Consider the following 10,746-nt stretch of genomic DNA (forward strand, 5'->3'; position numbering starts at 1 on the left):
TAGGGTTGGAAAACCCTCCTTTCGCTCAACACTGACAGGGTTAAGTTCTTTCGAAAGAGAATCTTCTTCAGACCAGACATGCATCACCACGCAAAGAAGAAGGTCGGTTGCAGCTATACACGCATACTGTGCATACATGGAATACTTGTGCGCATGCGCAACATGTTCCAGCTGTTCTCTGGACTTCCGCTTTGCTTTAAAAACTTTCAGGCTGTTTCCGTCTTTCAAAGTCATATTTATCGCCACTGATTCGATGAGTTTGTCACGTGTACGTTACTTTGTCCTATTTCATCGATTTATTCTGGCTAATCTAGGCAAATATTCATGAATCAACACAACTTTTATTACGTAATAATAGGTAATGTTAAAACGTATTGTTATCTAACGATATTACTCTTTGCTTTGTATAGAATAATAATTATTACAAAAACCACAGAAACCAACCATTGTTTTGCTTCGTGTACAAGCGATTACTTAACACCAGCGCAGCAAATAATATAAAATGTTCACATGAAAGCCAGGAAAAATTGTAGCGCACTAGCGCCAACATGCGGTAGAAATAAAGGCGGCCGGATCGGTTGATGTTTCAGAATAAAGCGCAGGGCGGTCAAATGAGGTGATAAAAATTGCGTATTTGTGTGGTTAGACGAGTAGATGTGAGCCGGGACCTTGGGTAGATACAAACTTACCATGAAACATATTTTTACCTTGTGGGCCGTGTATAATCGGTATCTACTGTAACTTACCTGCGTCTGATTTTAAAAATGGATTCTTAGAAAAGATGCTTGCTCGAAACTTTCCTGCGTCGTTCCCCGCATCAGGCTTGTATGTGGAGTAAGGACGAGATTGCGATCTCTCCAATGCTGGGCTGCAAGGTCACTCACAAGTAGTCGAGAAGCTTCAACAACACGCATCAGGTCGCATGGAACTGGATTTTGTGTCTGGCTGGTGTTGGAATAAGTTGTATTTCGCTTTCGGTGAATTATCTTGCAAATTTAAAACTTGTAGAAGCAGTGCTGAGGCTGATGCACGTGACAAGGTTTGAAAGGGCGACAGCCAATAATACGACCAGATGTCATTTGAAACTACACCACGGTTATTTTGCGAGGGACGCAAAAAATATTGTCTACGAGTGCATCAAAATGTGGTTTAAAAACGTAAAGTTGTGAAAAAATTCAGTAACTTTAAAAAATCAAAACAGTTGCTAGAACAAGAGTTTAATAAACGACACTGACAGCGTTAAGTCGTTTCAAAAGAGAATCTTCCTCAAAACCCCGTCTCCGCCAGTGGAGAAGCTGCATAGAGGTTCTTGAGGACGACCGGATATCTGATAGTCGGGGTCGAGTATGGACCACTTAGGTATTTGGAGGTGGATAGGGGCGAGGCAGCCCTGGTTAAGCGGGATGTCGTAGCCCACCATGCACCTGAGGGAGTGGATAATGACAGACTTGCTGATCGCTCTCGGCGCGTTCAACTTGTTTATCACCATAGGGGATGTCCCTTCGAAATCGTATGTCGCGCTTCTCGATATGAGCTCCTGGACCAGGTGGATACCCTAAACAGAAAGCTTCGTTGAAATGTCTGTGATTGATACAGTTGTGACGTCACAAAGACACTTACCTTCTGGTTAGCGGCAACTAGCGCTCTCAAGTCGGCCAGGTTGCCATGGAGATTGTGGGTCCGGCTGCAACTAGTGAATTCTCCTGGGAGCGTGAGAAACGCTGTTACTTCTGTGAGGTAACAAGTAAAAACAAGTTCAATAGGGTTTAAAGCAGTGGTTCCCAACCTGGGGTCCGTGAGTGTCTTGGTTGCATGTAGGCTACTTTATTTCTCTATTGTTTGTGCAACGAAAGAAGAGAATCATAAACATTTTAAGACACTATTTCATTGAAATTTGCAGCAGCTCCCAAATATATCCGATATTACAGTAAATATCCCTCAATAGTAGGTTATGCATTAAATAACAAGACATTTTCTCATTGATTTCTTGGTAAATTTTAGGTACGGGTCCGCAGGATTGAAAATTTATTAAAAGGGGTACGCGACTAAAAAAACATTGGGAACCACTGGTTTAAAGGTAATTCTGACTCATTACAAAACCAGAAACCAATTCGTCATTTCACACAACAACTACCATGAAACTTTTCAGCATCATATGATACGAGAAAGCACGTCATTCACAACATTATCACATAAATCCCAATCACATCCCAGCATAAATCGCAACCTTCTCAAAATGTTTCAGTAGCGGTTAGTTAACACAAACACCGTTGCTATACAACTATGAAATTTTTGAACATCATATGATAAACTTCGTGATCAGATCTATAGCATTTATCACATCACCAAGCAAATCACATGATTATACTCACGAGAGTAAACAGGAAGATGAACTCCTCCAGCATATGGATGATTGGAGAGAATGCAATCTCCTTCATTGATATCTATCGCCCACATCTGGTACTGCACACCATCCTGCATGGCCCCTAGGTGGACTGGGATGTGAGGAGCGTTGGAAACAAGACGACCATCGGGTCCGAAAAGAGCGCATGAGAAGTCAAGTCGTTCCTGTCGATTCATGTAATGTTACACATAAAATAATGAGTGCTTTCATAAAACATAATGATCATAATAGAATTACACCTACTCAGCTATCAAGAACATATTTACACAAGTATGTCTTGCAATATACACAAGACTATACGGGACTTTCAACGACTGAAGCACAGATAAAATGTCAAGGGCTGAGAAATCTTGGTGCAATAAATTCGCAGAAATTAGACCAAACAGATAAAAGCAGTGTTGGACGATTATCTAGACCAGTAATGTATAAATAACAAACATGTTAAAATATGACGAGTTCAAGCCAGACAAATACCTTAATGTTAGTGGATATTGCTGTCCGTTGTAGAATCCTACCCATCTGTTCTGCAATGCTCATGAACCTTTGATGTGAAAGGTCAGAGGTTATAATATATTGATAAGATCAGTGATCCCAGTCTAGCACACACACAATAAAAGTTAATCGGGACTGACAAATAACCTAACCTCACTTGCAACTACCCCCATAATCATTGCATGCATTTGATATTCAATTTCCCAGTTATTGTCATTTGGGTAAATTGTCAGTCATAAAAATCGCTTCGAAAAATTCAGTCCACAAAATAACACCTATACAGTCGACTCCGCTTAATTCGGACACTTTGGTTCCGCTCACTTTTGGCCGAATTAAGCGGAGAAACGGCTTTGTCCGAATTAAGCGGAAAATCAATTGTTCGTTTCATGGTCATGCATAAAGGCAAAAAATGCATTTAAAATACTGTACTGTTGCGTAATAAATGAATTGCTGCTGCGCTATACTGCAGTAACTGGCACTGATCGCATAAAACGTCTTCGTTTACTTTAGTGAGCAATTTCACTTTTTGTGCTAAACTTTTCTGTACAATTTTGTCCTACAAGATGGACGCAATTGTACCGAAGTAAAAGCGACTATGAAGCTGGCACGGCGTTATATTAGTTCATTGTCGATTGTTACTGCATGTATCGTCATTGTTTCACCATAATCACTCATTATGCAATTGCATCTTGTCTTAAAACGAACGAAGTACTGTTTATTGTATCATAACCTAACGATGGAATTGCCAACCCGTGTCCGAATTAAGCGGAGAATCGTCCGAATTAACAGGAGTTTTTTACGTTCAATTTTTACTTTTGTTTCGTTCCCGAGCATTTTGGCCGAATAAAGCGGTTTTCCGAGTTATCCGGTGTCCGAATTAAGCGGATTCGACTGTATATTTAAAATAACGGAGAATGACAAAGAACCTTACAACACCGCACCTTACAACTATTCCAATGGTCATTGCATGCATTTGATATTCAATTTTCCAGTTATTGTCAGTTATAAACTTGCTTCCAAAAACTGTATCTACAAAATAACACTGACCTGTGTGAAAATATAGAGAGTTGGATGGCGTCCAATTCCTTGCCAATATGCTTCGGCTTTCCCTTCCCTATCATGATGGTGATGTCACCTGAATAAGCGAAATTTTAATAAATAAAGATACCATTTGTAGCATGTTATCTTTACAATCACTTTATAAGTAACCTCGGATTGATGAAATTATGCACGGTTTGTGATTTAAGTATTTGTAATAAGACAATAGCACAACATACACATAGGTGCAGCAAATAAAAATTTAGCATTGATATTTAACAACACTTTACATCATCACTAGGGCAACCAAAAGTCAATATGGTCAATTTTTTTTTTCCTGCTCAGAATGCTATGAAACAAGCACAAAACAAATTTCAGCTTTATACGACGTGTGGTATAGAAGTCATTAGGTCAGATAAAGTCAAAATGTTATGTTAGGTCAAAATACGGTCAAATTGTTTCGTTAGGTCTTTTTTTTAGGTCAAAATCTATTAAACTTGTAATTTTGTAACCATTTTGTAATATTATTCTTCCGTTTTTCTCTTTTCTTGTACCGCAAACAATTCCAGTCCCGCAAACAATTCCAGTCCCGCAAATTTTACTTAGAACCAAAGCCACAAAGAGAGAGAAGGCTTTTCAGCGCGTTTGGTGACGTCACGATGTGACGGCATTGCATTTGAAACTGCAAGTTGTCAATCTTAATACGCAGAAACGAAAAAAAGTCAACACTAGAAAAGCATTTTGTCATTTTTAAATGCAGCTTTAGATTAGAAAGTTGCTGTAGACAGTGTAGAGACTATCAGTATAGCGCTTTTCAAAATGAGGTCAAAATTTAAACGTTTTAGGTCAAAATAAGGTCAAACTTTGCAAATTTTTAGGTCAAAAAACTGGTTGCCCTAATCATCACAAATCATATTGTTACCTGTCGTACAACATTTGCTCTGGCAACAACATTTCCAGACACAGATTGGCGTCACAGTTAGGGAATCCCCTTTCTGTAGCATGTGGGGCCTGGGTGGGTGGGCCCCAGCAGATTCAGGGAGGACTCGGGCTGACGACAAACAAACCCAACCGGAAAAATTGCATAGACCAGACCGTGCTGCGACTGTGTCGCTGTCAAGCTGTGATGAAAATGTTCAGCTGTCATACAATTCAAACAAAATAAGACAACATATTCTACTGTCAGTAGAAATAATGCAAAACGAGACAAGAACAAATGAGACAAGTCGTCTTTCTCCAAATTTTGAACGTAAACTTTAATTTGTAAAAGCTAAAAAGGTAAAAAATATCAAAAAGCTTGAAAGAAAACAAGATAGTAAATACAATATATACACAAAAATATAACGAAGCATGTAGAGTCCAAACAACACATATAAGCACATTGAAATAAAAACAAACTTTGTTCTGATGTTGACATTAACAGGAAAATTTGTGCCATTGTTGAAGTTTTGCTTTAATTTAAGATTTGAAAACAAAATACCTGTGGTGCTTGTATGGTGACACCAGCTGTAGTAGACTTGAACACATGCTCATATTCCCAGCCGTATCGACTTAGATCTGTTGATGTTCCTGTGTAAATAGTGTCATAAATTTCATCACAATTTAAGTATTTGCATGTCACAAAATCATTCTTTATTACAGAACAAAGAACATGTCAGGATATTCACAAATTGTATAAACAAGTGTCCGGCCACACGGCCACAACACCAAGCACTGGAATAAATGGTTGGGACACCACGATGACAACACTTACGTAATCTTATTAATATTTATCTAGCTTGTGCATGCAAGCAACGTACATACTCATACTGATACTGGATATATTAGCGGCACCATACCTCTCATGTTGTACCCAAATGCTATGTTGGTCTTCAAATGACGTCATAGCGTACCACATAACGCCACCTGCTGGGCCGGATAATATTGTTCTACTTTCATTGAACCTGAGCATAGAGGAGTGTGAGATGTTATATTTTATATCAGAAGATGTAATCCCAGGATGGGCAACAGTTTTGAACTCATGGGTTGCTTTGGGTGTTGAGTTTGTACAGGCAGGCACAACCATATGCACACATGATGTCATAATTAGTTTGAGTCCTCACTTGTTTCTATTTCTAGCTACAACAGCATCAAACAAATAAACTACTATAATTACATACAGAAGTGAGGCCTACTTGAGCTCTGGTCAGACACTAGCTTAAGCGTATTTACTGTACTAAAACTAACCGAAAACTAGAAAATCAGTAAGGGGAAATTTGAGTTTTTTGGTTGGCTTTAATGGGAAAGCAAATCAAAAAGGTTAAGAACCGCTGCTTTAAATCAAAGTAAAAAGCGGTAATAAACTCATCTCTGATTATGTATTTAAAACCATAGAAACTATAAAATAAGCAAAGACGAAAAATACAAAACCCACGTTTAGCGTCACCAGTGGGTAGTAGCTTAATACAACTGCATTGTCAACTGGAAACATCAGAGTTGATCAGCTTACGAGGTCGAATAATTTCAGTCTGGACTAATTTCCAATGTAAAGTAGATCTCTCCAACCCTTAGTGAGAGCAAGTGCCATTCATTCACCTTTCCTCTCAAGGAGAGCATTTGTGGCGACCGTCGTTCCAATCTGGATGAAATCGATCTTACTTGAGTCGAATGATTCGATCATCATAATTTTAAACTCTTTAAAACAAAATTAAACTATGTATACATAATTAGGCAGTCTATCGAATTAAACAACAATTCTTAGCAGTGGTTTTCGCCAAGTCGACAAATGGTTAAACTTGAGGAAATGAAGGGAAGCTAAGTTTAATTAGAGACAAAATTACGGGCATATTTGTAATTAAACACCAGCCTTGAAATCAAACTATACTTTTCATAATAATCTTTTTAGCCTTGTCAACGAAGCAAATTAGTAAACTTGAAACAACTATGAGACATAAAATCATCAATAAAATTATGATAAACTTTACCATATTGGCTATATGTTTATTTTTGTCACAAACCTCTTCCATAATCCTTCAAATTCCTTCCCCTTGTGTTTACTTTTCTGATTCAAAATTTGTTTCTTCTTAGAACTTACTCAGCATTTATCATGTTAAGTGTTTCCTAAAATCTAAGCATAGTGTCGGAGTGCGTCCATTATTTTCTTTCATGCCATAATAAAAGGCACTTGCAAGGCTGCCTGTAGAGTTAGGCCGATACAAACCCAAACTAGAATAGATTCGCTGAATATCATCTGCATTCAGGTGAACACAAATACTAGGCTAACGATATCGAAACTGACTACAAAATTATTATCTTTCCTATATTTATATTTTCCAGGCTAAACAAACCAGGGTCAACATTTTTCATACAGCCAGTGTATACATGTTCTTATACAGCCTACTGAAGGCCCTTTACTTAAAAATTTTGCTTTTTAAATCACCATTCAAATATTATTCTTTTGAAACCAAACACTTCTTTAGCAACAACACTGGAAAAAAGTGACCGTCATTAGGCCTAGTCCAAAATTTTTATCATTGACTAATAAGACGCCGATTTCGTTCAAAAACATTGGCCATCATGACATATTGTGGTCAAGTACCCATAAATCTGCCTACATACAGTTTGCAACGCCTTTTTATGGCTGACTAGGCTACGTCCCACCGATGCACTGGAAACAATGTTGGTTAACTAAAACCCATTATACGATGTGATTGGCGTTTACTTCGTTATATGTGAAAGACTAGTGGCTTAATCTCATTCGTGTCATGTAATATATGGAACCACTTGACACAGTCAGAGTTACTGACTTAATAGTTGCTGTTATCGCGATAAATATCACATTAATATTGAGATGGTGACATTTCGTCACTGTTTAAAACTTTCTCATTCGTGCAATGCCGTAAGTTTATGAACATTTTCACTAAATGCAAGGTTGAACATGGTCGAAACAACTTAGAAGTACTCCTGTGTAAGTACAGTAGGCGGCCTTTTTTTACAAATTTCATTACCCAAATTTCTTTCCTCGAAATATAAAGAGGTTTCTTTTTAATAATCTGGGAATGCCAACGTGCACAAGTGCTACGATTATTTGATTCACTTTTCAAATACAAATACGACATTTATGCTAACAATCACAACAAATATGTTCAAAATAACCTAAATTTAAGCTATAATATGTGGTTCCTAACTATATATTAACAAATGTTATGTACTTTGTTAGAACAAATTCAAACAGAAATAAAATCAAATAAACCCACTAAAATCAATTATTTGAGGAATTAAAAGTTTAATGTTCAACTTATAACATGAAAAACCTGTGGACTCACAATATGTGAATATTTAATTTCAAACAGTTCATTTTGGCAATTTCGTAGCGTAAGTATTTAAGACCTCGTCCTCTGGAATCACTACATACTTTCTAACAAGAGACACGTACATAGTTTCACACAACATTACCAATTCTAGTCTCCCAAAATCAGGAAGACCATATTGAACATATGTAGCAACAAAACACCGAATGTTATATTTGTGATAAATATATCAATTAATGTAATATAAAATTGTGTACGACCAAAGAGATTTAAACACATCACATTTAAAATATCCAGATTGAGTTTTGTGGAAATAAAATTTGTTGTAAGACAGAAGTTGGTTTTGTGTCAATATTTTTAGCATCACATTTCTGCCCATAACCAAGGAGTAGGATCTATTTTCAAGGTGGGACATGTCTCAACTTTCGAAAAATGGGGTTCCCCAACTCTTAAACAAGAGGGGTTAAAAGCAGGAAAACAAGTAAGATAAATTGACACGGTCGTTGAGTGTAAAAGAATTCTGGTCCTGAGCTGGTTTATAAAGCGGTGACTACTTTTGATGCAAATATCTTTACACGGAACACGGAAAATTTTGTTTCATTTCGTATCAAAACTTTTAACTTTCTACTTTAACTAACTGACTTATCACTTTTTGACATCTTGGCGTTTCTCCCTTAAGCCGTACCGGCAATAACTCATTTACGGGAACTGTGTTCCGGACCGTTCCGCTTTTTTTTTACCACTGTGTATACGTCATGCGTCATCATGCGTCATCATGTGTATACTTCGTGCAAAGCAGTCGCTTTGTTACGATGGACGCTTGACTCCAATAAGCCATTGGCAGATGATGATGTGATGTGATGTTTTAGCGCTGAGGCAAAGTTAAATCGTGGAGCTCCATTGTCACCACGTCATAGTTATTCTGAAACAGCGGCGTAACCTAGGTTTTAGCAACCCTGCGCTAAAGCAAAACATATCGCCCCATTCTAGAAGCCATATTTTGAATTTCGTAGAAAGTCGAAAGTTTTTAAAGGCTGGTTGACCATCCAGGCCAAAACGCGAGGGACGCAAATTTTTTTATTTTTACACCTCACATTAAAGGAAGAAGCTTTGGTCGATACTTCCGCTCCGCAATGGGTGTCTTTGGAGTTCTGATACTGAAAGAGGAAATTTTTGAGGTCTTACAAAAGCAAACGTATCAATTATTATGCATCCAGGGCCCGCCGAGTCTCGCTTTTCACCTTAACCGGCCATCATGAAAAGGTCGGGGTATAACTGCCAGTTTTTCGCTGCGCAAGAGAATCAATTTTCCTGGAGAGTTTTCAATTGCACCTCAATAGGTTTATACCAAGTGTGTGTGCTCGCTAATGTTGCACGAAATTATCAATAATTACGCAACGTACGTAACCACGTAACGGAGCTCCTGTTACAAACGTTTGGTACAAATTACGTTATTTCTATTTTAAATACTGTACTACTTTTTGGTACATTTTATGCACACAAACCATCGATAGCTTTTATCTGTTTGCATTCTCTGCGTAAATGTTATTGAAATGCGACATCTGCACTCGGCTCTTTGCCTTCTTTGCCGTTTTTCAAAGCCGGGCAATAGCAGAAAACGACATTGGTGATGTGACTTAATAACCGTCCTTTAATAACTATTGCTACAACCTAAAACCGAGTATGAAAGTATGGCAGTGACTCTGCTAAGCTGTTAAAGTGATATCAGACTGCACAAAGCGCACGACAAATATCGCTTTCGCGTCTCATGCGAAAGTAGATCACGCACGACATCGACAAACTTACGAGTCTCGACACAATGATGTCAGCTTAAGAACAAAGCGTTTATATCGAGCCTCTAAAACCAGGTTCTGACGTGCTGCTGTGCATTGTGTTGCGTATTAAGTTGTATCTTTTTCACCGTTTTGTTGTTGAATTAGTCTTAAAGGTATAATTTTTAGTCACTACATAAAATGATGTTCTTACAGCAGTCCATAAACCTAACGTTGCTTGTGCAAAAAAAGAGCGAAAAGCGAATAATCTCTAAAAGGGAGCGCGGGCGTGGTTCCGTTCCGACGTTGACAAAAGAGCTTTTGCTAGCTCAAACCAAATAAACAAATAAACTGCTTAACCTCTCGAGATCGTTCCTAAAGAATAGGAGCGATCTCGAAAACTCGTGCCTTAATATGAGAGTAAAAGAGCATACAGTTCATCTCGAGTCGTTAAGCAGTTTATGAAGCATAACAAGGAAAACTTTTTCACTCCCCGCATTTTGATAAGAGCATACAGTGGGCAGACGTTGGTATTTTAAAGCGGGCTTTAAAACAATTTTCCCCGCTCCTCAACGCAATTCAAAATACGTCACTGCTTGCTAACCTGGTTGTCATAAGCACGAAGTGTAAGCAAAGACGCAGTTTCTTTCCGCATCTCAGGAACGCATAACAGCGACTGTTTTCGTAAATTTCCAGCCGAACAACTCGTAGCGAAAGTTGCAGCAGGAAGCTAATCCCCTGATATAACGCC

The 10,746-nt window shown here is 38.1% G+C and overlaps 2 protein-coding genes and 1 long non-coding RNA gene across 5 annotated transcripts; all 3 read right to left on the bottom strand.

Annotated features, from left to right (window-relative positions):
• Positions 1-321: 321 nt before the first annotated feature.
• Positions 322-2,944, bottom strand: LOC143452377 (5-oxoprolinase-like). 2 transcript variants are annotated; one of them, XR_013115022.1, is made up of 5 exons: positions 2,879-2,944; positions 2,373-2,568; positions 1,621-1,730; positions 747-1,555; positions 322-668 (listed from the first exon to the last, which is right to left on the bottom strand). XR_013115022.1 is itself a non-coding variant. In XM_076953325.1 (4 exons), the coding sequence occupies exons 1-4, from the start codon at positions 2,939-2,941 to the stop codon at positions 1,250-1,252; spliced, it is 675 nt and encodes a 224-aa protein (XP_076809440.1). In that variant the 5' UTR covers positions 2,942-2,944; the 3' UTR covers positions 322-1,249. The 2 variants fall into 2 exon arrangements, 1 of the variants encoding a protein (XP_076809440.1); XM_076953325.1 differs by having other exon boundaries at positions 322-1,555.
• Positions 2,945-3,894: 950 nt separating this feature from the next.
• On the bottom strand, positions 3,895-5,741 carry LOC143451823 (uncharacterized). The gene is made up of 4 exons (XM_076952569.1): positions 5,738-5,741; positions 5,415-5,503; positions 4,857-5,055; positions 3,895-4,031 (listed from the first exon to the last, which is right to left on the bottom strand). The coding sequence occupies exons 1-4, from the start codon at positions 5,739-5,741 to the stop codon at positions 3,895-3,897; spliced, it is 429 nt and encodes a 142-aa protein (XP_076808684.1).
• Positions 5,742-5,771: 30 nt separating this feature from the next.
• LOC143453425 (uncharacterized) lies at positions 5,772-7,253 on the bottom strand. 2 transcript variants are annotated; one of them, XR_013115176.1, is made up of 3 exons: positions 6,931-7,253; positions 6,348-6,607; positions 5,772-5,877 (listed from the first exon to the last, which is right to left on the bottom strand). It is a non-coding gene; the product is annotated as an uncharacterized LOC143453425 (long non-coding RNA). The 2 variants fall into 2 exon arrangements; XR_013115175.1 differs by having other exon boundaries at positions 6,348-6,551; positions 6,931-7,244.
• Between the last annotated feature and the right edge of the window lie 3,493 nt (positions 7,254-10,746).

Source organism: Clavelina lepadiformis, chromosome 4, assembly GCF_947623445.1.
Source record: "Clavelina lepadiformis chromosome 4, kaClaLepa1.1, whole genome shotgun sequence".
Taxonomy (NCBI): domain Eukaryota; kingdom Metazoa; phylum Chordata; class Ascidiacea; order Aplousobranchia; family Clavelinidae; genus Clavelina; species Clavelina lepadiformis.

Coding starts and splice junctions, on each gene's coding strand:
- LOC143452377 (XM_076953325.1), bottom strand. CDS start 2,941: ATGAGCATTGCAGAACAGATGGGTAGGATTCTACAACGGACAGCAATA. Junction 2,569..2,878: donor CAATATCCACTAACATTAAG/GTATTTGTCTGG, acceptor ATGAATCGACAG/GAACGACTTGACTTCTCATG. Junction 1,731..2,372: donor TCATCTTCCTGTTTACTCTC/GTGAGTATAATC, acceptor GTTACCTCACAG/AAGTAACAGCGTTTCTCACG.
- LOC143451823 (XM_076952569.1), bottom strand. Junction 5,056..5,414: donor TCACCATACAAGCACCACAG/GTATTTTGTTTT, acceptor TTTTCATCACAG/CTTGACAGCGACACAGTCGC. Junction 4,032..4,856: donor GAGCAAATGTTGTACGACAG/GTAACAATATGA, acceptor TCGCTTATTCAG/GTGACATCACCATCATGATA.